This window comes from Mastacembelus armatus, chromosome 8 (genome assembly GCF_900324485.2).
Source record: "Mastacembelus armatus chromosome 8, fMasArm1.2, whole genome shotgun sequence".
In the NCBI taxonomy this organism is placed as follows: domain Eukaryota; kingdom Metazoa; phylum Chordata; class Actinopteri; order Synbranchiformes; family Mastacembelidae; genus Mastacembelus; species Mastacembelus armatus.
This window is the reverse complement of record NC_046640.1, coordinates 17497265-17524111: the sequence shown is the minus strand read 5'-3', so window position 1 is coordinate 17524111 and position 26847 is coordinate 17497265. Positions and strand designations below refer to the sequence as shown.

General features: G+C 40.4%; 3 protein-coding genes across 3 annotated transcripts; 1 reads left to right on the top strand and 2 right to left on the bottom strand.

Moving 5' to 3' along the window:
* The first annotated feature begins 291 nt into the window (after nt 1-291).
* On the top strand, nt 292-21547 carry gng14 (G protein subunit gamma 14). The gene is made up of 4 exons (XM_026324520.2): nt 292-387; nt 3644-3706; nt 21023-21136; nt 21369-21547. The coding sequence occupies exons 1-4, from the start codon at nt 292-294 to the stop codon at nt 21492-21494; spliced, it is 399 nt and encodes a 132-aa protein (XP_026180305.1). The 3' UTR covers nt 21495-21547.
* On the bottom strand, nt 15471-20268 carry dhps (deoxyhypusine synthase). The gene is made up of 10 exons (XM_026325952.1): nt 20138-20268; nt 19553-19752; nt 19210-19371; nt 18997-19118; nt 18533-18629; nt 18342-18428; nt 17913-18018; nt 17736-17839; nt 17171-17296; nt 15471-16369 (listed from the first exon to the last, which is right to left on the bottom strand). Exons 2-10 carry the CDS (start codon nt 19745-19747, stop codon nt 16274-16276), a joined length of 1095 nt encoding a protein of 364 aa, XP_026181737.1. The 5' UTR covers nt 19748-19752; nt 20138-20268; the 3' UTR covers nt 15471-16273.
* fbxw9 (F-box and WD repeat domain containing 9) lies at nt 21541-25770 on the bottom strand. The gene is made up of 7 exons (XM_026325951.1): nt 25171-25770; nt 24944-25082; nt 23559-24582; nt 23168-23316; nt 22872-23075; nt 22701-22766; nt 21541-22492 (listed from the first exon to the last, which is right to left on the bottom strand). The coding sequence occupies exons 1-7, from the start codon at nt 25290-25292 to the stop codon at nt 22418-22420; spliced, it is 1779 nt and encodes a 592-aa protein (XP_026181736.1). The 5' UTR covers nt 25293-25770; the 3' UTR covers nt 21541-22417.
* Between the last annotated feature and the right edge of the window lie 1077 nt (nt 25771-26847).

Below are 26847 nucleotides of genomic sequence, written 5' to 3'. Positions count from 1 at the left end.
TATTTGTGTGTCTTGTCTCCATAGTAACTGCCAACACATAAATACTGAAGAGGTAAGAGGGAGGGAGGGGGGAGAGAGAGACAGCATAGGAAAGTGGAAAATAAGGACAAAGTCAAGTGGATCCATGGATCCAGTCGGATCCTTCTAACTGGCTAGTCTGAACTCAGCTTAAATATGATGGTCTGTTTTTGGACTTTGTGACTTGGTTCTGGACTGGTTTCTATTGGCTCAGTCCGGCATGAATGAGGTGTAGAAAATTTATGACCTCAAATGTTCCAGGATTGAGACAGGATGGATGGAGAAGAAGAGGCCAGGAATGGGGGGCGAAAGTGCCTGAAGCTGCTAATTCAGGGTGGAGCTGAGGAGGCGGAGGACAGTGACGAACAGGTTAATTAGGGAGACCACCAATTAGCTGACAGATTACTGATTCATTCCTAACATAACCTTTTACAACAGTGCTTGTGTTGCTCACTTCACATGTTTAGATAACTATTAAAAATATTGTAAAAATTTGCAAATATTGTTTTGTATGCAGTATTTAAGTTTTTCTCTCTTTAATGACCACTGTTGCTCAAAAGCTCAACACCATCGCAGGTTCAGTATCACAGCTCAGTTAAAGAGAATTCATCGGCGAGCTAACGAATGCATGTGAACGAGGTGTACTGAATTGTGCTGGACTGGCTGTGGAAATGCAGGAGCAGGGGTTTGTGACACTCTCCTGGCCTGTAAGAGCCTTTTGTCACTGTGCCCTTGAGCAAGAAATTGGTAGTACAGGAGGACAGTCAAGCCTTTAGCGTGAATCTGAGTGTGAGCCCGGGTCTCACACTCTGCAGGAATCAGTAATAAGAATGTTCTTAGCCAACATGTCTGCTTTAATAAGGGTAACACTAATGCCTCTCAGATCAGTTGGCACCATTAGCAGCTCCTGCTCTCATTCTTCTGCATTTCTTTCACTCTCCAAAAACCATTTTCCACTGCTTGTTGCATAATTGGATCTGACTCACCATGACAACCAACTGTAAGTTGATTTTTTTTCCCAGACCCTGTGGCCCAGATTACAGTCAGTTACTGTCGTCTGACTCACAGTCTAAGATGGCCGTTCGGCCAAATGTCCGGTGTGACGCACACACAATGACATACAGTACACATGTCTATATGAAGACACATTTCTATAGGAAAATAATACATGCACTGAAACACATTTAAATATGTACAGATGCAGAGCAGAACATACTATGGAGCATGTCTCTCAAACTCTGAGATAAAAAGGACACTACTCCACTATGACTCCAGAAATTCACCCATAAACCTCAGTGGAGCTCATGATCTGCAATCCACAGTGATGCAGGGGTCAGTTTTGTAAAGTTTGACTTCCTTATTATTCACACACACACAGACACTATACACAAAACTCTATAATAACACACTGGTATGGATACATTGTCACTATTATCCTTTTAAAATGCACTCATCAGTTGAAACAGACAGACACAAAATGAGAACATGCAGTACCCTGCTTTACATACCGCTACGCTATGGTTTAATGGTTTTCACAGAACCATTAAAGAAGAACTTATGACTTTAGGTTAGAAGAAACACAGTGTTTTCTGAATACCACTGTCCTCACTGCCAGGAGGAATCGTTGCAGAATGTTGCACACTTCATATGACCTCATTTTGCATTTTCATACCAGGTTTATTTGGATCATATTTCAGCCAGATTTAAAGAAGTAGTATTATCCTTGAACTGAAAGTTGAGTTCTTGCAATGAGTAGGTATTGAAAGCATCTCTGTTTCAGATCTGTGTTATCTCAGTCATTACAGTATTACTGTTGCGTGTGGCTGTATGCTAAGCCTCATGCCTGTGGGGCAAATTAAGAGGGGAATATGCGTAGTGCACATCAGGTTTCAGATCACAGAATGTAGATGGAAACAGGGGGTTTACAACATTCGACTCATCTGAATGTTCAGTGTTCATGCAGATATATAGATATGCACACAAAGACACAATAAAAGGAAGAAAGAGAAGGAACGAGAGAGAAAGATATATGAAGCAACAGTTCACACTGTCATAACCAAGTTCATTCAAACCACATGTAATCTTTGCTAACTAGCAGTCAGAAAGTGAAGGCGTTCGCCACACTTCATTCTACTGTGGCTGTTGTGCAAAGTTGTAAATCCCCTATGAAGGCAACATAGAAACTGAGGTCCATAAACAAAACATTATCCAATCTCAAGATAAACGTGTCGTGGTCATGTGTCTTACTGGCAGAGTTATTTCACTAAGCTTGAGTGTATGTGTTGCTAAGAGACACTAAGTGTGTATGTGTGTCTGTGTATGTGTGTGTGGAATGTGTGACGTCCGCGCTCTCAGAGGGGCGTGGTTGTCTGTGAAGGACTTTGCCATTCACACACATGCACACATACACACCCACACCCAAAGGCATTAAGGGAAAGAAAGGGGAAGTCGTAAAGTTTGTAATAGCACCTCTCAGAAGTTTGTCTGACCGTGTCTCTGTGGGGGGGATGTGCGTATGTGGGGGGTGACAGGTGCAAATCAGCAGATGAAACCAAGCTTGGACAGACACACCTCTCTCTCACACACACACACACACACACACACACACACACACACACTTTCAATACAACTACCTTACCAAAACCTGTAGACACAGAGACAGTGATATACTGTATAAGACAACAATTACTACTGTGTGAGTTGAATCACTGTTAACCACAATAAGTGTCATACTCAGAGCTATATTACTATTTTTTAATGTTGGGGAACACCCTGGACAGGTCACCAGTCCATTGCAGGGCAGTATCAAATCCTCTGCTTCCTTTTGGCTGTGGGTTAATTTTTATTCAAATTAAAATTCACAACATTGAAATGACTTTAGTTAAAAATCTTTCAAACAGCTCTTAATGCTCAATTTGGAGACTTTAATTTCTTCAAAATATTGTTTCCAAGCTGATAAAAAGAAAATAAAAGCACAGGAATAAACTCACACAAATCATCGATATTTCAAAATAAGTTTGTACTGAAAGCCTCTAACAGTCTCACTAGGATACATGTGTTTACTATGATCATTGGCAAAGAATTACATGATTTTATCTGCTGACAGGAGCAATTGAAAACATGCAACTTTCATCCCTCTACTCAACATCTCCAACACTTAAGGCAATGTGACAAACTATCTGAGTATGTTTGTCCAGTCAAACACTGAATATTCAGCTCTTCCTGCCTGCTATTGACTCAAACAACCTTTGCTCATTTATTAGTAGCTGTGCAGCCAATTATCTCCCTGCCCCCTTTCCTGTGTTCTAGCAGCAGCCTGGACCAGGCACAGGGGAGGGGTGGGAGGAGGAGGAGGAGGAGGAGGAGAGAGAGAGGGAGAGGAGACAAGGGGAGGGCTCCTCTCCTCTGACATCGTCATAAAGGAATCCCCTGCACTGGGTTGGGACCGCCCACTCTCTTACTCTCACCCTGTCTGGCTCCCAGACACACTCGCGTTCACACACACTCCTGTCTGCACTGCCGAAGGAGAAACAGACTAACAAGAGAGACAAAGAAGTGGAGAAACGCTGATCTGCTGAGAGAGAGAAGGGGGATGACAACTGTAAAGTTCAACTTTAGTGTGTAGCACTGGAGAGTACGAGGAAAGTCAACAGGAGACAGAGGAAAGGAGTTAAAAACATTCTCTCAGGTAGGCGCAGCATCTCGTCTGACTGTCCTCAGATGTCGATTGTTGCCTTTTTACCGTTTTAGGTCTTTATGATCTGAAAAATCTTTATGCTTTTCTTTGACTGTTTTGTTGCTGTTGTGTTGAACCACTGCTCTTTCACAGAAAGACACACTTCACATTCACTTTATAATTTACTGCAACCTGTTGATCAGGACAGACATTCGCATAGAGCGAGAATAATGTGTGCCTGCTGTTAAATGTACTGTAATATTGGCATGGAATATTGCCCTGATCTGAGGTCTGCCTCTGTGGATCGGCTCCATTACAAAGGTCAGATGTAAATAGTTCCTTTGAATGGGATGGCTTAATTTCTGTCTGCCTGTCTGCCTCTCTGTCTGTGTGTCTGTCTGTCTGGTTGATTTAGGAGTTGTATCACCAACCCCGTGAATGACTTAATTCATAATTTTATGTGTTTTTCTGTCTTCCTTTACACTTGTCAGCCCTCAGTTTGTATGTCATCTATCTACACATTGTGTCACGTCTGTCTGCATGTCCATTAGTGTGTGTTGCTGACAGCATGGAGTGGGAATAGAGGTCATAAAAAGTTCTAGAAAAGCAGCCGAGATACGTAATGGTAGTGGTGAAGCAAGGCCGGAGCTGCTCAAACATTCCTCTCATTGTTCAGAGGCCCTCTAAGTCTGCTAGCTCCCAAACCTCCATGAAAGGAAGGGAATCCAGCAACTACTGTAGCTAACACAGTTTCAGCTACAGTTCAGAGCCGGCCGTCTCTGCTGTCCTTTCCCATTCTCCTCTGGGAGTGTTCGTAAAGACCAAATTGGGCAGTGGGAACAAAAATGGAACTGAAAAAGGCTATAATGGGGCTGAAGCACACAAGAAAGACAAGATAATAATGAGTTAATTTATCCCAGTGGGGGTGTAAGGGTTGTGGTGAGGGGTCTTTATATGTGACTGTGACTTTATATAACCTCTATGCCAAAAGACATGGGAAAGAGGAGAGATGGGTTGGAGGTATTTTTACTCTTCTTTTTCACAGTGAGGGATTACTATGTTGGAAAACCTACCAGGGAAGACCAAATGGATGGATAGATGAATGGATAGAGAAATAGATGGAGGAAAAGAGTTGCAGAAGGAGGAGAAGGAAGAGAAAACTGGGACCTGGCTTTGGTGGGATGGTTGGGTGGGTGGGTGTGCCCGGCAGCAATCTGTAGGAACGGGCCCAGGCTCAGGAAACCGTGGCGTAGTGGAATAAAAGTGTGCGTGTGTGATTCTGCATCCATTTGTGCATTTGTGTGGTTCAGTGGCAGCAGGGCGGCTGTACACTAAGTACAGGGCTGGTGGTGGTGAGGGTGTTTGGCAATGAATCAGGCCGAGGATAGGGTTACATGCATTGGGCTGCAGGGAGTGGACCACGGGCTTGGGCTGGGCTCCTGACTGCTGTGGCTAGCTTTACAGCCTGAAGTGACTTTGAGCTCTTTTTTTTTTTTTTTTGTTTGTTTGTTTTTTTTTTTCTGTTAAACCTGGAACTTCCCACATGTGGCTTTCCATCGATTCTAGGCCAGCCAATGAACATTCCCCTTTGATTGAGGGAAAACGGCCCATAGTGGAACACAAGTCGTTTGAATGTCATGGCCTCAGAATTAATTATGCCCTCTCATACAACATGAAACAAAAACAAGCTTACTCCCATGTACCCACATACTCAGACGCACACTCTCACATCTCATAATGAGAGTGCCAGGTGCAGTATGTAAGGTGTTTGGGTTCAAAGATCTATGTTTAAGTCATTGGGATGTGTTTTATATGTGGCTAAGCCTGAATTAACATCCGTCCAACTAATGGATGACAGTGATTTTAGGAAAAGAGTTTGATTGTGTGCACTTTGTTTCTGTTTATAACTGGTCAGGCTGAGGCCTGAAAAAAATGTTTTGAAAAAGTTTTCTAAGTTGCAGAGGAAATGCAGCCACAGTTTCTGCTGCATCAGATGCCTTTCCACTGAACAGTCGTATCTTCACCCTTCTGAACTCAGGTAATCTAGTTCCCTCTGTTGTCTACACTCACTGCAATGATCAAATCAAGTGTGATTCCGAGGTGTAATGGATGCAACAGTAATCCTGAGAAGCAAAAATATGAAGGGCATTCAGATGTTATTGTAACCCTTGTTGCCTAATGCTGACACACGTTTTGAACCACTAAACATAGACCAATCTATTTCACATAACACTGTACTGGAAATACACAGCTCTCCATAAAATTCCATGATGCAGTGGAAATTCAAACTCAAATATGCTTTAGTTTGATTCATGCTTATTAATGAAAGGCACAGTAGTAGAATACAGCTAACCAGTGGGTTATTCTGCTCGCTGTTTACTCTGTGAAGCAGTTCATGGTCTGGAAGTGTGAATGATGTCAGATTGGTATGTATTTGTACTATTTCAGGTTTATGACACAGAGTGAGAAACCAGCTAACGCACATCCAGCGTTTGCCCGGCAGCCCACTGACACAGTTGTGTTTGTTTACTGGTAGTGAGCATATTGTGTGCAGAGAGGCCGACTGTGTCTGGCCTGTGAACATGTCCTCATTTCTTGGTGCATCTGTGCGTGTGCGCAAACATATGGGCACAGGGAAAGAGAAGATATGTGTTGAAACAACAAGGGGTTGAGGTCCAGCTGTCTCAACAGAGGCTTTTCCACTCAACTGTGTGCCCTTGTGTAAACAGTATAGTCATTTCTGAAATTGTGAAGTAGACAAAGAAAACAGCCAGTGGCCACGTCTACATTCGAACCTCCATATGTCACATGCACAAATATAAATGTAGTAGAACACACACATAGTATAAACTGAACACCCTAAAACCATCAAAGCACCCACACACAAAGCCATAAGCCATGAGAACTCTTTCTAAAAACATTTTGACTTTACTAGGGTACATCTGCTGACGATCGTCATTCAGTGATAGTAATTTTCCTATCCTACTCCTCCATCAGAATGCAACACGTTGGCACAATTATGAGCTGCCGATGAGTTGGAGCCAACATGGCAGAACCATGTGATTATTTCTAACCATAATAAACATCCAATTTAAGGAAAGTGCAACAACAGAATTGCCAGGTTCCTCAAAATACAAGACAGTATAAATGCAAAAGTGAAAGATGTTGAGATCCTTATAGCGAGATTTTGAGGTGAGTTGCTGGACAGCATGCGTCATTATAGGGGAAGGGAAGGAATGAGCTCATAGACATTAACGGCTGCGGGTTCGACAGGGGGAATGCAGAGGGGAACAGAGAAACCGATGGAAAAATGAAAAGGCAGAGAAAATGGATGAGCCACAATCTGATGAAAGGATGGCAGGATAGAGGGTTTTAGGTTGATGGAGGAGAGGAGTTAAAGAGGAGTTAGCACACTGTCTTTGATGGGTGCTGGGACCTCAAACGACCTTCTTTCTTGAGACAGCAGGTCTTATTGTAACCATGTGGAGACAGACTGGCTGAGGGATGTATTTTTAATATTACATACTTTAATAGGCTTTATGGATAGGCTCACAAACAAAATCCAACATGTTTAAAGTTTCACTTTTATGTAAAGTATATATTTTTGTTTTCCATGAACTGAATACAAAAATGTTTTGTGAAATGGAGCCATACCACAAAATTATATTACGTCTGATAACCTGTTTTTAAAATGATGTCAAGTCTAGCTCAGGCCTCAATTATGCAACTCATAGTGTATTATGTGAGAGCGAGTCAACTAGTAAAGTATATAAAGAGAAAGCAGACAGAGGAAGAATAAACACTTTTCTCATTTCTTTGCAGCAGCACTGAAATCACATCGAGTTCTGCGCGGTCATAATTTGGTGGTATTGGCTGTCATTGATTGAGCCACAGGCTGAGAAACCGGAGGTCAGTTTGGAGAAAATGTTTTGGCTTTTCATTCTGTATGAGGTCCAGTAATACAAGTTTACTGGCACAGCTCTCCAGCAGCCCCATAGTGACAACAGTCACACAAACTTATTTAGAGTCTGGAGCTCCCTAAAAGTACCCCACTGACTCATTACTTGTTCATGGTGGAATATGCATGCTGTTGAAAATAAAAAAAATATTTTAGAAGAGGGTGGTAAAATAGCATTCAGTGTGTGTATTACACTCAATTATTTAAATGTGTCTTGTCCAGACAAGTAAAATTCAACAAAAAGGAATTCAAAGTTATGTTCCGCTCCAGGGTTGATGGGTGTATGCGCTTGTTCTTTTTTGCAAGTGTTAGATAATATTTGACAGGCAGCAATAAGAAGCACTAACATAAAAAGACAGTATCTGTTTCTTTAACCAGAACATGATGTCTTCTTACGAGCAGCAGAGGAAACACAGCCCAATGCTCTCCAGCCTTTTTTTTTTTTTTTTTTTTTTTTACACAAGGGGCACAGATAAAGGGGCAAAGAGCGGGGCAAACGTATTTAAAGGGAGTGTCACTTCACTGGCCACTTCCTTTTAAACCCAATTCCCCATTCTCTCACTGAAAAGCTATTTTTATAAGAGGCCACGGGAAGTCTCCTAGAACCACGCACATACATTACACACAAGGCTGAGAATGTGCTGCGACTGCGACCTGTGAATGACAAAGATGCAGCACCTCAGACAATGCTCCACCTTTCACACAGAAGTATAAATGCAGGATAGATGCAATGGCAACATTAAGCATTAGAGGTGGCAAAACTTCAGGAGGTCGATCAAGGTAATTATTATCTATAATTTCACTCACTTTGAAGTTTTCCTCTCACCCTGAACTGTCTGGCTGTCTCTGTTGACCAGGGGAATTCCTGGCAGAGTGATTTTTGAGACTACAGGACTGAATCACATTGCCAGGGATTTCCAATGGCTGACATGAAAAAAGCAACGTCTTTCTCGCAAACAGACACACAATAATGTGCTAACTCACACACAGTCACACCCATGTTTCTAATTTGCATACTCTAACACAAACACACCCATCTCGGTCTGTGTCACAATGCTCGCATAACCTGGCTGTGCGGCAGCAGGACTTAACCCACATGTGAACAGTGACTGTCTCCCATGTTCACAGTGGTTAAGTTCTGCCGCCACAGGGCTGCAGGCTGCAGGGCGAGAGAAAAGGTCAGGGAGGGGCCGCACTGCATCAAACCATTGCTCTCCAGACTTCAAATGAGCATCACAGCATTTACTGCAAGCTGCTCACTTAGCTGACTTAAGTTTTCTTTTAACATGAAATAAAAATATGAAACTCTTCTAATATATGTGTTTTTTTAATATTAATGAGTTGACTGTAAATTTACTTATATTATAGACATTAATGCCTCATCTCTACTACTTTTTCCACATTGTTTTCGTTTGAGGTTTTACATTTGGATGAAAGCTTGTGCAATAGTTCCTCTTTTAAAGGCAAGATCATGCTGTTTTTCATTTGTGATATGACTGTTGTGAGGTGGTGGTGTGCTGTGGTCAGGGTGGGTCCATGAGAGCAGGTATCACTGTCTATAAGTGGAGAGTAATAACTGGTAATCTGTTAAACCAGCTGAAAGTGTGCAGCTTCAATGTGTCAGTGTCTGCTAAATGTCAGCGGCCTCATTAGTGTCAAAGACTGCTCCTTTTCCTGTAGGGCGAGTAATGTGCCATCTTAGGTCATCACTTGTATCAGTGGCTGCCAGGGTCTCTCAGAGGCAGTGTGTGTGTGTGTGTGTGTGTGTGTGTGTGTGTGTGTGTGTTTCTGCATGAGCATCAGAGTCTGTCTTTGACTTTTGTGTTCGACTTTCCTGGGTGTGTATGTGTGTGATCACCTTTGCCCCCACCTTAGCTGCCAACCCCACTTGCACCCCACCCCACAACCAGACCCCTGCTGGGTCAGTCTCCTGTGCCTGCTGTGCTGATAATCAGTGTGTGACGTCGGCTGGCTCAGTTCAGCAGGAACAGGAGACTGGTCTTATTTCCACACACACGCAGACACGCACGTGTGCATTATATCATTTTAAAGCCAAGATGTGTCCATGTACATTTATTTTGAAATGACTGACAATAATAAAACAATTTCTAAGTGTTTGTGCAATTATGTGTCATCTGTCTCACTGAATTCCAGATCTCAGATACTCTGTAATGAAACACTTTTCTTGGATTTAATCCTGTTTTTCTTTTCACAGACCATTAGAGCCTACATTTTTTTATGAATGTGTGTCAGCTGTTTTAATTATGAATCAAAATGAAAACTATTCATATAGATTTCGATGTACAGACTTTGCTTGTAATGAGATTTTTAATACAGTTTTCTGCAACATTTGTGTTAGTGATTGTGTGTGTTGCTTTTATGTACTTATTCATTTTTGTCCAATCAAAACTAAGATTACTGTGATTTTTTTCATGTCATGTTTTATGTACTATTTCTATAAAAAAAAATAAAATTCAAGATGCTGCAGCTTCATTGCATGTGTACTTGTTTTTCACAACAAAATGTGTAAATGAAAAATGACAGTTGGTTTATATTATAAATTGCCTCAATAAGCAATTGTTTGTTTCATTTATTGTTTCAGCAACATTAGCATTAATTAAATTGTATCTGTTTATGAAAAGAAGTAATGTCGTGTTTTGTTAGTCTTGTCTAGAATAAAATTTAGATAACAAAACAATTTTACCTCACATCTCTCCCTCTCTCAGTCATCTTCATCTTCTCTTCCTAGAGGTCAGAAACAGGAAATCAAACATGGCACAGACAGCTGAAAATCTGTCAGTTTTCCAAACAAAGATTACATCAGGAGATTTCACTGTCTGTAACAGGCCTTTCTCCTTTCTCCTTTCCACTTGTCTTCATCAGTAAAACAAGCCGTCTTTAGTTTTTGGTTGGAATGAAAGGCTGCACCTAACTGAAATTTCTACTGATAAAATCATGTCTGTTTTCTTTAGGTCACATTAATAATTAAATCACATTAATAATTAAATCATTTTAAATGTGGCATTTAAAAAAGAGCTTGCTCTACAGTAACTTTTAATTTCCCATGTGCTATTAATCAAATATGGTGTCATATTACTGTCAATACAAACTAAGGAAAAACATCTATCTTTTTCTGTCAAATAAGGGCTCACAGGCAGACATCAACAAAGAGCATTGAAAGCTACGTACTCATACCTCTGAGGCATTTATTTTCCTTTAGAAGTGTCGGCATTATACTATCAGGGACAGGTCTTACAAATCAAGGCAGCCAAGTTAAGGTCAAAAATCCCTATGATCAAGAAAATGCAAACACAAACCAGAGGGAAACAGGATTAAGGTCAAAACAGAAAAAAAAACATTATACATTCAATTTAGGGAAATAATTCACATCTATATTTAAACAGTGACTCAATCAATATTCAAGATCACACAAAGAATGTGAAATTAAATCAAAATCTTGCAGACTAAGACGTACAATGTCTATTTAGTATTTGCTACTTACCATTTTTGATATTATACTTGAAGAGGAAAGCAATGCATCAGCGCTATGCGTGTGCAGAGTCCCTGTTACAAATTACTAAACAATTTCCTTTAGCAACAACATATAAGAGATGAAAAAGCTGCTGTTGCTCTTTCAGCACTTGTCATTAGTCTAATGTTTGAGTACAGTTAAGTTTAATCCCTCCAGGTATAGTTTTGTTTCATTTACATCATCTATAAACTGAGTTCAGATTTCTCATTTGTAAACATAAAGTTGCCAGTAACCTATAACTCCTGAAAAACAACACATATGTGACTTTAGTAATAATTTGAATATTAATTAGTAATTATATTACTATAACACAAAATGTCAGGAAAATGTAAGAAATAAAACAATAATATGGTTGATTTACAAGCAAAGTGATTCTATCCCAACTTGTTTTTGTGACTGTCTGTGCTTGTCTGTCAGTGACTAAAACCATTACTATTTATAATTTACATTTTTTTCAAAAACTGTGTGGTGTCGCTTTCTAATTATACATAATGTATAAATGATGTATGTATGAATTACTGCACAGTCATAAGTTATTAAAAAACATTTTTTTAACTGTTGGTCTTTGGAAAATCCTCCTTGAGCAGAACGTGTTCCATTAACATTTACTCTGACGGATTTATTATAGTATAAATGTATATTAATTTATACATTGAGTTGGGGTCGCCTATGAGCAGTTATAATGTAAGTGATGTAAGAAAAAAAATTATGAAGATTAATGGAAATAAATAAAAATCAATTTATATAAATACATTTTTATGGCATTTTAAAATGAAATTATTTCCATTCTGTTGTTTGTCATTAATAAACGTAGCCACCTGCACATAAATGTCAATCAATCATCAGTTCTACAGTTCATCAAATCTGCAAGTGTAAATGTTAATAAGCAGTTTATACTTGGGATTTGATGTCTGATGTCCTGCAACAATTTTACAAAAGATAAGTAATGATCCTGATACATGAGTGAAGCTATAACTTTGAATAAAACATGTTTTATGTGTTCACAAAACAAACTACAGGGGGATTTTTAAATAAACTGAAACCACCAAACATCCTCTTTATTTTCCAGTCACCCTAGCGACCAGTGATAATGCACAGTGGTTAAGTCACCATTGTAACAAATTTGATAAAAAAATGACAGGGCAGCCGGCTGTAATCCGGATGTTTGTCCTTGTCGGCTGGTTACTATAGTAACAATGACACAGAGCCATCATCAGCTTCAGCCAGCTGCGTCACAAAAGGAGACGGCGGTTCAACTGACAACTTCCTGTTTCTGAGAAAGCAGCATGAGGTAGAGGTGAAAGCAAAGACACCTTCCATTTTCTGTCTATCACCATCTAACTCATCTGTCTTCCATTTGTCAAAGTTGTTGCCTGGTTTCTATACATTTAGTGCTCTATTGTTTACCTCCCATATCTGAATGTTTGTCTTTCTACGTCAGTCAGCCTCTCCTCACTCTAAATGTCTTTCTTCCTCCCTCTGAACACCCACGCACTTGCACTCCCTCACCTGTCACTACCTCTTCAGGTTGGCCAATAGGCTTCCAAGGTGAGAATTCCTATGGCAACAAAACAGGTAAACAAAGGTGGAGATAAGGAGCAGGGCAATGCAGCAGGACAGAGTACAGTACTCAGAAAAGGGCGTAGCTTTGCTAGCTTTGCTTTCAGAAGTTAGGGAGGACTACTTAACCGTCACCATGTGTGTTTAAATGCATTAATGCTAAAGTGGAGTCCTTTATGGCAAATTCACTGGGGCACTACTACAAATACACACATTACGTGTTTGTGAAATGATACCACCCTTATTAACATCGTTATGTAGTTTTAAAGAGAATTGTTGTTTCAGATCCAAAACCCCTTTTTTCCCCTCATTGGTGTTTTTCAGGTTTAGTGGGACTGCAGGTTTGGTAAAGAGATGCCAAACTACAATGGATTTTAAAGCAATACAAGTAGGTTAGTAAAATGCAGAAAATATGAGCTCTACATACATATTATATGCAGCACTGTGCAATCTGATTTTGAAATGTGATCAGAAATATTTTATATATAACTGTCCAACTTACATTGATTTCAAATGCTCAATGGTACATTGTTTAGGGACCGCCTAATTGCCTGGTTTACTCACACCACACTTGCCAACCGATTTCTCTGTGACTTATTAACACCGCGCACACACACACACACACACACACACCCTCACACACACACACACACACACACACACACACACACACACAAAAATGACCATTCAGTGCCAAGTAGTGTTGTGGAAAGATTTTCTGATAAAATTGTTTTGGTGTCATTAAGTCAAATGGCAAAACAAGTTTAACGTCCCAGTTTCACTTTCACACAGGTTTCGTTTTTTTTCCTGTTAAATGTAAGCATTTTTAATGAGCTCCAACACCTGCTTTATCTGAAAGTACCACTATAATACATTAACAGTCCATAACAAGAGTCCTGCTGTCGAAATGTATTTCTTAAATAACCATTATATTATTTGTGAATCAGCAAAGTAACTAGAAACTAAAGATATTAACTGAATGAAGAAAAGTAAGAACAGTATTTGACTCAAAATTGGAATAAAGTAGTAGAAAGTGTTAATATTCAAGTGAAGTATCCCAAAACTGTACTTAACCACAGAAAATGTACTTGATCTCATATACTCAATAGTTTACTCAATACTGAGAAAGAATTCGAGACATCAGGAAATGAGTAATCATCGCTTTGCTTCTTCACAATGATACATAGACATAAAAATACAGGATATTTTACACATTAAGGATTCAGACACTAAAACAATATGCAATTGCAGCAGTATACACCATAGTAGACTGTGATTTCAGACACATCCCTTTACCAACACAGACTGCAGGTCGGCTGAGAGGCAAAAGTTCAGTTTCTAAAGCTACTGGTTAAACTCATTGCTATGAGTGAAACATGGTACGACATATGGTGACTGGATACACGTATTTACGGAAAAGATTGTTAAAAATATGCAAATATGCACAAATCTATCCACTTTTTTTCTCCACTACACTTCATACAGATCCACCCCACCCTGCAGCTGTGCAGCAGGTCAGCTCTCCCTCTCCCTCCCTGTCTGGCTCTTTGGTTCTCACCATAAAAAACTGCCAATCTGGCAGAGAAAAGACATAATTGCCATTATGAGTTCCACAGGCCATTGTTCCGCAGGGGAGGACGGGGCAAACACTGTCTGCTCTGTGCAGACGCCATGCGATATTATCATAGCACGATTACAGCTCTCTCTCATTCACACACTGACACATACACAGTCTCTAGCTCACTATTTACAGCCGTCTCAGTCTCTCTGTAATCGTTCTATTAAGCACAGAACAAACAAATTTCTATAGAGCTGAAAATCCATATGCTGCTGCCTTTTAAGAAAAAAAATCTTTCAACTGTCAAGCCCTGGGTAAACACACACTCAAACAGTGCCACCGCCAATAGGAAATTATAGAAGGACTGAATGGAAAAGCAGTTTGTACCAAGACAGGAACGCCCAATTTATGTGTATGTGTGTGTGTCTGAGAGAGCGAGAGACAGAAAGACACATGGGGCTGAGGTTTTGGGAAAGTTGACCTTATCCCAGTTCCAATTCCACTTCTCCATCTCTGCTTCCAAAAATGAAAAGGTCACTATTCCCCAAAAAAAGACAATCAGACACTTTGAACAAGGATAGGAAAATAAAGAAATCGGGCTCCAGTGAATATGCTATCCACATGTTTGATGCAAAACTATCCACATCACCATCCCAAAGACTGCAAGTATAGTTGTGCTGTGAATATACCAGTGACTTTGTATAAAGGATATGGGAGGAGTGATTAGCAACAAGGAACATCAATTCCCACAATAGCAGACTGATGTATTGAGATGGGAAATGTCTCTGTCATTATTACTAGATTATGTGGTTGATTCTGCTGACAGCAAAAAGGGAAAAAGCTGACAGTCCTACATGCATTATGTGCACTCTGCTTAGATTGGTAAACAAGCACTAACCACATATGTAAGACGTGATGCTCTTACAAGCCGCTCAGAGATTCAAGGTTGGGGATCTCACAACCAGAAATGAGATGACTGGAGGTGCTAACCAAACATTATTTAAGCTCTGGAGCAGCATTTCCCACTCAGTGGATTATAGCTGAGCAAGTTTGCCATTACTCATACTTATGAATGAGATGGGTACAACGTTTTTTCCTTCAAACCTTTAACAAACTGGCTGCACCATCAGACGACAGACACTGAAGAACAGACACTTTGGAAGGTGAATCAGTTTCAGTAAGGTTTATAAATGATTAAATACATTGCAGTGCAGTGCAATACACCTGTCTCATTCTAAATCTTTAATATTCTAAATATTATTTTTCATCACAAATCAGCAATAGTGAGCCCTGAAATGCAAACATTTTTCATGTGCTCTTATACAACACAGATCACCAATGCATGTGAAATTAGCCATGTGGCCGTCTCTCAGAAAGACTCAAAATGTTATTTGTAATAGCGCACCCTCAGGAAGAAATTACTTTATGATTTATTAAGCTATACAGGCACATCAGTGACAGTAAAGTACAGGTTTGGATTACATAAAAACTGAGAAACAAATATTGAAATGACCAAGTGTCATGGTACAGCTTAACTAAAATAAATTAAAACGATCCTTAAAAAAAAAAAACTGCCAAATGAATATCTATTCTCTCTGACGCACTCACACACACAAACACACAAAACTTGATGCATTCTATACAGACTCTTTGGTACATGCTATAGCATGCTGGCCATGCTAATTCAGCTGTCTGAATAACAGAAAAAATGTGCTTCTTTAAACAAGTAAACACTGGTACAGAATGGATTAAGACAGGAGACCCTCACCATGGTCCCCCTTTCAGTAAGGTACTTAATCAGCACTGTACATATGACAACATACAGCTGTAATGCTGCCTCTTAATGCTACCAAGCTATACCCATATATTTTCAACAGAAAGACTCAGAACATCAGTGTTCAGTTAAACAGGGAGTGCCAGAGAAACAAAGCTGCTAATTGTTTCTATCACAGCGTCTAAGGAAGAAACCGTTTAATCTGTTTTTTTGCCGGCAGTCAGTTTGTCAGCATGAAGAGCGAAGGTCTCTGCCACAATCAGAGGGAAAACTAAAGATGCATCTGCATACACCTGGGAACAAAACATGGAGCAGTGAATCAATTTTCTGTAATACTGTTGCATCTATGTTATTTCACACTAACTACACTTAACTGAATCCAGTCGCTGGTTTCCATGTTTGTGTTTTGGTGACGCCACACTTTGGACCAAATGTGCAGACAGTGTCACCTTGAGACTAAAGTGAGGATTACAGGTCTAGCTAACCACTGAAACTCCTGCTTCATGTGTCAGGAATCACCATTAGTGATGGTGTGTTTAGTTAGTGATATTCTAAACACAATTATCTCCAGAAATTTATTTCAATAGAAGAAAATGTCAATTTAACAGCAGTGGATTATATCTCAATGGAGGATAGTTCCATTTTTGATGCTGTACACATCAGGCATGTTTGACATTTGACATTGTGTCAAACAGCCACAAGTCATTGAAATGCTGTGTCATGGGTGTAGCTTAAAGCATCAAACCATGAACCTGAATTTTGATGTTAGTGGGGTAGCTTTCCAATCAGTCACACTGCTGTCTCCTATCAATGCATGTTTGATGAGATTACATAGGATTTTTCAACTAAAACATCTCATCTGATGTTAGTCAATCACTGTTAAAAATGGAAAAATCCACATCTGAAAAAAGTTTGTCTCCATTATCTTGGGGCTAAAGGAAATATATGAAAAAAAGCAGCAGAATAATGGAAGACATCTCAAAATAACTTTTAATAAAAAGGTATCTGAGGATATTATTCCAATAAATGGAACATGGTGTTGATATTAGTCTTGGTCTGGTCCTTGCTAATATTTCTGGGATAAATATCCGTACCTTGACGGGTTTGGCATCTGTTCTGATCTTGCCCCAGGATATGGCCTCATCAGGTCTGGCCCCAGAGTCAGAGCCATCAAACTCCTGGCCTGTGTTCACATACACCGAATAATCAGCTCCATTCCTCTGGAAGGAGAGAGCAGAGACTGTCAAAAAAGAAAACTGATTTTCCAAGTGGAATAAGGTTTGTGGGGAAGTTTGTTTGCTCCATTGTAATAGTGATACGCCTTATGTATTTTGGATAAATTGTATGACACTCAACTGGGCCATCTAGTGGAGGCTACGCCATATCATAAGACTTTCTATCCATAACAAATATGGGCCAGTGAAAGTCTATAATTGGCAAATGAATTACTTTATTGTAGTTTTGTGCAATTTTTTGCAAAACATTCATGACTAACTGTGGTGAAGTATTAAGAGAACGTAGCAACATAAACATTACAACATAGGTTCTGCATTAAAATGACAAGTTCAATCCAAGCTTGTTTCTAAAGACATTTTGGAATTGCACACAACAGCTGATGTAAAGTCACAGATTATTGAAAATAAGATAAAAGGAAGTTACCATCAGATTAGCATTGGCTATGTGATGTTTGACGAGCCCTCCTCCCAAGATGATCATTCCCGTCCTTTTAGCAAATACCGCCTGGCCATTCAACCTTCGGATGTCTGAAATAAATTCAGTATTAATGAAATGACCAGCTGTGATAAGCTTGTCCTGTACCAGTAACATAATTTTCACCTTCCACAATGTCCAAAACCAAGCCGGGGTTCTTAAACGAGTGGAAGTAGATCATGTCTCCCAGAGAGCCATCAGTCAGAGCAGGACTGAACACAGGAATGTTATTCTGAAAATATAACGGCACGTTCACTAATCAGTCATCAGACAACTTTTACTCACTTATATAGACATATACACTGTGTATATTAAACAAAGGTAGGAAGCAGGAAGAAATGAGTCAAAGAATCAAATCAACTTTATCACTGTTTTTTTTTTTTTTGTAGTCACAGTAACCACAGTTAATTCATAAAGACAAGATCAAAACCATTTTTGCTGGAGCTTGTCATTATTTTCAAAATCTCAAGCAATTTATGTTTTTTCTGTTTGGTAAGGCACTTCAAATGACAGCTGTTCCCTTTTGATACATTACCAATATAAAACAGGACTCACCTTGTATGCCCAGTAGTAAACAGAGTCTGTATTATTTATCTCCTTGCCAAGTCGATGGATCATTTTGGAGGGAGTCCAATGGGTTCCCTGAAAAAAAGAAGATCACATCATCTAAACAATAATGAGCCAGTTCAAATGTGCCAAATGCACAGCTGTGCAAAATAATATCCCCACCTCACAGGGAGACCCACCTCTGTGTTCTGCTCCAACAACATCTGGTCTAGGATGGGCATCAGCCAGTCTTCAAACTTACAGTAGTTATCATTGGGCACCAACAGGTTTCCTATTCTACAGCCAGTGAGGCCAGGAGGAAGAGGAGAACAGCAGCGATGAAGAGACCAGATGACAATGAACAAATGAGGAAATCTGACATACAAGCTCAATCTGAAGTACCAGTCAGTCAAAGCCCTACTAAGCTAAACTAAGCTAAGCTAAGCAGCTGCTGCCTTCAGTCTCTGGTATTAATCCTGTCTACTACTGAGCAAAAAAAGAAATAAATATTCATTTAAATTGAATTTATCATCCAAATGTTACCATGTTAACCAAAACTATTTCTTTAAGACCCAGTATACAATGCCATATTTATGGCAGGGACCCTGATTAACATCACTGAGGAGGTGAATGTGAGAGCTGAACTGTATGAGCAGTTGCCAACCTGTTGATCCCTCTCAGGCGGAGCTCCTTGCCAGGCAAGTTGAAGTCTCCCAAGAACGTATGAGCCAGACACTTGATCAAATCCTCCTCGATACCTCCGGCTGTAGTAACAATTACATCCACCTAACACAGTAACAACACCAATTATGTTGAACTAACAGTCGAAACTGTGGAACCTTGTTAATAACTGTGAAGTGTAACTATAAATTTGTACCATTTTGTGCTCTGCCAGGTAGCGGATGCTTTCTCTGACTCCAGAGCTGATTAGGTTGGAAGTGTAACCCAGGAAAATGGTGCAGCCCGAGTGGTGAAGGGATTCACCTTCTTTAAATTCATTTTCTTCACCTGCTTCCATGGGCTCAAGACGCTTCTCTATCTGTGGTTGTGGAGTCATCAGACAACAACACTCAACAAATAGTTTAACACAGAGCCACATCAATTAATCCAACCCATCTTTATTATACTGGGCTGGAGATAAAAACTCAGAGACAAACAACCTGGAAAAAAAACATCTCGAAGTCTACCACACATTTAATTCTACCAGGGTTTCCTCTCACCATACGGTTGATCTCTTGTATGGCCAAACTTAAGCTGCTGGCCTGGAAGCCTGTGGTCAGGTAGGACCTCAGCACCGCCTGGAGATCAACCCCCTGGTTGAAGTCGTAGCCTCTGATCTTCGGCATGTCCTCGGGTATGGTGCAACTGGGTTTGAGGACGGCCTCCATGGCAACAGAAGGAGCATGGTCTGCCATCTCTCCTGCAAAAACAAACAACGTGTTTGGGGTTATTTATTATAAAACTCCCTATAAAGCTGAATCGTTCCGCTGCTGTCAGGGGGCCAGATATACAGTATCTTCTGCAGGCCCGCAATTGGCCCACGGGCCACTGTTGATCTACTACTAGCGGCGTATGTGCGACATGTTTTGTTATGGTGCGGGCTCTGAAAACTCTCACAAGACTGTTTACCTAAAACATAGAACTGTAAACCAAAAACCAACAGTGCTAGTGCAGATTAACCAAACCAGAATCCATGTGGTCTCATTTTAGCTAACGACAGGACACAGGCTAACACCGAGCTGCTGTGTCCTGTCGACCGGGGCTTTAATCGTAAAAAACATTTTAAGACAAAGATGAAAACATACCTATTCTTAGACACACGTTAAGTGATGACAGTAACTGAGAGGTGAACTGCTGTCACCAAACACAACGAGGTTACAACTTTGCAGTCCAACAAACATGGCAAAGAATATCCCACTACGGAAAGCGAGAAGTGACAAACCAGACCAAACAGTTTTTGCGCAGCACAATTGATGTACATTTAATTAGATCCAAAAGGTCAACACCAAATCCTGTCTGAGTGTTTTCACTTTGTCGAGCACTGCCTGTAATGTTCTGTCATGCGCCATATAAATACATGAGAAAAAGAAAAAACTATTCTTTATATATCAGATTTATGTTTTGTCTATCAGGCTTTAAACTCAGATATATGCTGTATATTTTAATGTAAAATGACTCATTGTGAAGAATGGGTCTGTCACAGATATACAGTATATTGTAGTAGGTGTAAAAACTACAACTGTCAGCTAAATAAGAGGATCTAAAATATTAAGTATATATTTAAGCAATGCACATAACTCAAGTAAATCTACATTGTTCCCTTATAAACCACTCTTAATACTTACATCAGCCTTTGTGTAGATCTAAACTGTTTCACTTTAACACATTCTTGCAGACACGTGAATGTGCACCTTCCCTAACACACACCATAATGTCTTAGCCAAAAACCTTTTCATCAGCAGACTGAAGTGATGTGCGATGTTCGTGACATTTCCAAGCCTCTGTTGTATGACCTTTTATATCACCGAGCCTTTGAACTGGCCCCCCCAGTGAATGAAAGGGCAGTACAGGTCAAAAAGGAAAGGCAGGAGCTTGTCTAGCCAGACTCAGCTGTGCAATCTGAGCAGGACCAGCTAAAACTCTGCTAATAATAGGTCCTTTATCTGCTGCTGTTTTTGGTGTGGAAATAGGATTGTTCTTTACTGAAGGCAACGTCAGGAAAGATGTCAAGCAGCAACAGCGTTGTTCAGGCACAAAAACTGGTTGATCAACTTCGGGTGGAGGCAAGCATGGAGAGAATCAAGGTACGTCAGAATCCTTACATCTGTTAACTACATGTATGATAGCAGCACACCATTATATACCAGGACTGTTCCATTTAAGGCCAATTGTTTTAAGATTTCCTTAGTTCAGGACATAGGTAGTATAATAACATGCTCAATTTCTTTAGCAGCTTATTTGATCATTCTGAGTATTTTGAAGTTCTTGAAGTACTTAGTGTTTAAAATCTTGTCAAATTCCATCCTGTCCCAGCAGATTTCCCTGACAGCAGCAGACTTGGTCCAGTACTGCCAGGACCACAGGCGCAGTGATCCCTTGCTCACCGGCATTGCTGCTTCCTCCAATCCTTTCAAAGATAAAAAGACCTGTGTGCTGCTCTGACACCTACTGTTGGGCAGTAAACAAATTCAGCCAGCAATTCAGACACTAGATTTTCAGGCCATTTAATGGCATCTTTAAGCATTTTACACAGGAGACATATAGACACACCATTCAAAGATAATCGATTAGTACTGCTGACTGTGTTGATATAAATAGCTTTGCAAATACTAATATTTCATTGTACATGACAAGTAACTAATGCTTTTTATACAATGTCAACTACTGTAATGATTCAGTCAATTTGTAAGCATGTAAGTAGTGGAAACCCTTTAAATGTCTACAGTTTCCAGGTTGTTTAAACATAACATTAAAAGAGGAGAGACTACCTTCTTCAAATGTAGTGTCTATGAAAGCTTCGAGTACTGGCACAAAGTCAAATAACTGAACGGGATAAATATGAGCAATAAACACATTTCGTGTGACCTCAGGTTTTTTTTTTTTTGGTAGAAAAATCTTTCAGTAAGACAAAACAAGGAACTTAAATAAAAATAGATTAAGGCTGTTGGCTGAACCTACAGAAGTCACCCAAACAAAATCAACACAGTAACAAAAAAATGAATTAGCATTTTAACTTACTTAAATAACTGGTAGCAATAGCTACAAATGCACTCATTTAAAATTTTTTAACAAACATTTTTGGTAGTGCAGAGACATAAAATAATTTGACCCACCTGTGCTTCAAGTGGCACAAATGTCTTCATTTCGAGTATCTTTACCTACATTCTTGACGTAAGCAGATAGTTAGTTAGCCTGCAAGGCAAGAAAGACATTTATTTCCCCCCTTTTTTTAATGTTATGTATAATGTTTACTCTCTGTGTATCAAATTCTAAAATGTTTTAAGACCAGTGTGGTACTGAGAGGCCTCAGGTCTTCTACCCTCTGGCTTTCAAGTTTTGTCACATAATTTACACATTTTGTGCTTTCATTTTCTGGGCCTCCAGACTTCTACACACACATCTCCTGAGGCTACAGCGAGGACTCCGGCATCCACACTCAGCTGACAGTTGAAGACAGAAATAGGAAGGGTAGGAGAGAGAGCGCCACAGAAAAACAAGCAAACACAAATTATTTAATAATATCTTTAAAACAGAAAAGAAATCTGTGATATTCTTGTAGAGATGATTATGTTGGTACAAATGAATATTTTGTGTTCAGAGAATAAAGAATTTGATATTTTAATTAAAGATACAGTACAAAACACTAACCCCGTTGACTCCAGCCTTGTGATGCTGTGTGCATAATGTCCTTGGAGGCGCACAAGGGATGTGTACCTGCAATGCAGACAAAAAATAGCTCAATACTGTACACGGTCCTGCTCAACACAATAGGAGAGTTTGCTAAATAAGAAAGGTACCAAGGAATTTGCCTCATCCTACCTTCAGAGTGCGATCAGATGAACATGTGTAGAGGCTTCCAGGGGACCTGTGGATTCCAGTGACCAGAGCTGTGTGTCCCACATCAAACTGGGACAAGGGTTTTAGGGTTCCTGCTTGCATGGAAAAGGAGTGGAGCATGCCTCTGTTGTCTCCTGCCCATATCTCGTTGCCACTGTAGCTCATGGACAGCACATAAGAGCTTAGCTAGAAATTGACAGGTTGTTTGGAGTTAGTCTTTGTATACAGGAGTATCTGGACATACAAGAAGCTACATATGTGTCTGTGTATGCATGCACCCGAATTTTCCTCAAGCCTTTGCCTGCCCTGCGGTCATAGACAGCCACAGTGCAGTCTTTACTCCCAGAGATGATGTACTTGTCATCGGCAGCTAGGCACATTACAGCGCTACCATGGAGATGGAGACTTTTCACCAGGGGTTCAGCAGCTGTAGACAAAAAGACGCACCTCAGATATCAAGTCATTTGTCATTAAAAGCTCTGTGTTAGCTAACTCCTAAACCAAAAATCTAAATACATTAGAAACTGTATAAGAATATCGATTTAACAATGCTATTGTGCAACTTATAAAAGGACTTGTAATTGCATGTTATGTACACTGAGCCAGTAAACTAAAAACAGACGTTATATGTAAAAAACAAAAAAAAAAACAAAAAAAAAAAACCCTCACCTCTGGTGTCATACATGCTGACTCTCTTATCAAACGTGCCTGCCAACAACACATCTGTCTGACAGCTCAAGCAGAGGACAGCAGCCCCAGCCCTGATCAGGCCCCTTGCTGCACCACCTGCCTGTAGGTCCCAGAGCCTCACTGTGCTGTCAAAGCCCCCTGAAGCCAGCAGAGGTCCCTGAGATGCTAGGCACCAGACCCAGCCCCGATGGGTGCTGAAGTCACCCTGTGCTCCCAATGTGTGCAACAGCGTGCCACCCGAGCTTGACTGCAGATCCCACAGTTTAACATTCCAGTCTCTGGAACCTGTGGCACAAAGGGTCCCCTCTCCCCCTACAAGGAGGACTGAGTTGACCTGGGCAATGTGGCCTGAAGGTAGGGTGACACACTCCAGCGCTGGGGGTGGGCTGGGACTTCTGAGAACTTGATGTTGCTCCATCTCTACCTGTCTTCCATTACCCAAATTTCTGGGTTCTGCCAAGTCCGCTTGGTGATTGAGGGCACCATCCTGCCCATCATCAGCATCAAACACCATCCTGTGGTCCCTTTCATCTTCCATTAGTGCTGCTGCATCATCCTCTAGTCTCTCTTCCAACTCCATTCTCAGCCTTGCCAGTTGGTCTTCCACTACAATTGGCTGCATTTCCCCATTCTCACCATCCATTGCCACCTCCATCCCTTCATCCATGCCATATGCAACCTCCTGTGCTGCTACTCCCACCCCTTCTACCTCATCCTCTCCAACATGTTCCTGTTCCTCTGCATCTCCATCCCCTTCTTGCCCTGCCCTTTGTTGCTGCCTTTCTTGTTCCCTTTCCTCCTCATATTCTTGAGTCTGTCTGGCCACAAGATGAGCTTGGCCTGTCCAGCAGGTTATCAGCTGCTCCATCTCCAGACAAGCAGTTGGCCAGTCAAAGTCCTCCCTTGGCCCCACTGGAAAATTAGCTTGGGATCCTATTAGCCTGCGTGCACGGAGTTGCCAAGCAGTACTGTCCTTACCCACATTACCCAAAGCATGACAGACCTGAGAAGAGGAGGAAGAGTGAGTTACCAACATCTGAAAACAATGGGAAAGTACTAATGGTTCCATGTGAAGTTTCTGTCTTCACAGAGATTTTACTGTAAGTGGGTCCTTGTTTGCTTCTCTGATGCACATGCAGGAGTGACACATACACATTCCTGCCAAAGGTTTCACACCATTTGACTTAGATACAGCTACATCAACAAAATCAACAATGGGTCAGTGCAAATTTCTTCAGTGAAACGGGGAAAATATCACATAGCGGTTTAATAATCCAGGTAACACAGGCAGGTAAGAGAATTAGGAAAAAACATCTTTGCGGGACTTTCAGTGAAATAAAGGGCCAGTAGGATTCAAAACTAACCTTTGGCAGCACAGTGATGACACACTGAGCAGGAAGGTGCGAGGCGATGTGAGTGACCATCTCCCATGGCAATGACAACAAGCCACTTGCTTCTGCAGAAGGTGAGGGGCTAACATCTTCTAAGGAGTGATGACCAGCACTGCAGGAAATATAAATACAGATATCATTTGCTTATTAATCACCTAGACAGCCAGTTCGCAGGTAACGTTAGTGTATGAAAGTCTTACCCCTGCACGTCAGGCCTGCAAGCGTCACTGCTGGAGGATTTCACTGGGTCTGGAGACACTTCACCCTGGTCAGCAGATGCTCCAGTCTCCGGCTCACACCGGCTAACCCTGGCCTCAGACATCACCCTCTTCTCAAAAGCTACCCAGTGCACTGCAAGCCAACATTACTTTAACGTTAAACTATCCTTATTCTTCTGTTGGGTTTATCTGTCTTAATACATATCGTCAAAAGCCAAAGTACAATGACGACTAACTTTCAGTCCCTACGATCTACATTGTCCAACGTGCAACGCTAACGTTACAGCTGGAAGAGACGTCAGTTAACTATAGCTAGCTAACCTTATGTCTTTTTTTTTTTTTAAATCGTGTTACAGAAAAACGACAAATCTCGCTAACTAACGTTCATGTTGGTTACAGGTAAGAGACAGCAGGTTAATGTTAGCTTCCAGCGCCGAGCCCAAACTCTGACAGTGCCAGTCGCTGGTCAATATAACAAAACTGTGACGACCATGTCTAGATAACCCAAAGACTGAAACCTCATGTAACCCTAAACACTTAAGCCATTTGTCAGCTGTTTTCACGGCGAACTACAAAAACACTCAAAACACAACTTCCGGTGTAGAAAATTGTCGTCATCAAACTGCGTGGCGAGACACCATAGCAACCATGACGTCATGTCGCCTGTCACTTCTTTATCGGTGCAGTTTTAAACAGACGGACACTTGTGCAAAGATAACTTTTAGTTCACAGGTTATATCTTATTTATTTTATAGTTGTACTTCAATCTTTTTCAAATTCGTGACTTTGCACTTTCTATCTGCACCCTGATTCAAATGGATTGCATTTAGAGTCTAAAGGCAAACAAAATTTTTCTTAAGGCAGTGATGAGGTAAAAAAAAAAAAATTCAGTCAACTCAAAGCTTGATAGAAAAAAAATTTATTTCCCCCTATTCACAAAATTAAATAAAAAGGGATACATCAGATAACAATCCCACCTGCACCACAGTTCAGCAAAAATGATACATCAATTCAGTTGCCAGGTTTGATATCAGATTAAAACAAAGTTATGAGCTCAGTGTGAGTTTCCACATTCTTCCCTAAGGTTTGCACCAAGCACCAACTCTCCTTCAGTCCACCCACAACATCAAATTTGACGTAATCAAATGGTCCGCTATAAAACAACGAAACGTTTTTCTTTAAATAAAAAGAATAAAAACAAAATTAAAAAAAAAAAAACTTTTAAAGTCCAGAACAATTTGTGCACTGGAGCACAAAATAAAAAATAAAAAAATAAATAAATAAAAACTGTCATCAAAATGTGCAACAAAACTAAAATAAAAATAAAAACCTGTGGATAACTTGCATTTAATTTACTGTCTATAGCTTAGTGTCACAAAATGACATTGAGTGGTAGGGCTTTGACTTTTTACCAATTCTTTGTGGCAGAGGAGGGGCACCCCACTAAAAATGCACTTGTAACTAATGCTTCACCAATTTCTGCTCCAGGAATATCTGTCCAGCCTGTGATCAATGAGTGGCCACCTCCTCCGATCAACACTTGCCTAACAGTTTAATCTGGATAAGATGCCACAAGGGTTTTAAAAAAAAAAAAAAAAGAAAGAAAGAAAGAAAAAAAAAAAGAAAAAAATACCGGCAACATTTGTGCTGAAGATGATC

What these genes read in the sequence shown, in the direction of transcription:
- gng14 (XM_026324520.2), top strand. Translation starts at nt 292, where the DNA reads ATGGATGGAGAAGAAGAGGCCAGGAATGGGGGGCGAAAGTGCCTGAAG. An exon ending in CGGAGGACAGTGACGAACAG is followed by an intron (nt 388 to 3,643) that starts GTTAATTAGGGA and finishes TTTAGTGTGTAG; the next exon opens with CACTGGAGAGTACGAGGAAA. An exon ending in CAAGCATGGAGAGAATCAAG is followed by an intron (nt 21,137 to 21,368) that starts GTACGTCAGAAT and finishes CTGTCCCAGCAG; the next exon opens with ATTTCCCTGACAGCAGCAGA.
- dhps (XM_026325952.1), bottom strand. Translation starts at nt 19,747, where the DNA reads ATGGCAGACCATGCTCCTTCTGTTGCCATGGAGGCCGTCCTCAAACCC. An exon ending in TACAAGAGATCAACCGTATG is followed by an intron (nt 19,372 to 19,552) that starts GTGAGAGGAAAC and finishes CCACAACCACAG; the next exon opens with ATAGAGAAGCGTCTTGAGCC. An exon ending in CAGATGCCAAACCCGTCAAG is followed by an intron (nt 16,370 to 17,170) that starts GTACGGATATTT and finishes TTTTGTTCCCAG; the next exon opens with GTGTATGCAGATGCATCTTT.
- fbxw9 (XM_026325951.1), bottom strand. Translation starts at nt 25,292, where the DNA reads ATGTCTGAGGCCAGGGTTAGCCGGTGTGAGCCGGAGACTGGAGCATCT. An exon ending in TGCAGGCCTGACGTGCAGGG is followed by an intron (nt 25,083 to 25,170) that starts GTAAGACTTTCA and finishes TATTTCCTGCAG; the next exon opens with TGCTGGTCATCACTCCTTAG. An exon ending in ACAAGGCTGGAGTCAACGGG is followed by an intron (nt 22,493 to 22,700) that starts GTTAGTGTTTTG and finishes TTCAACTGTCAG; the next exon opens with CTGAGTGTGGATGCCGGAGT.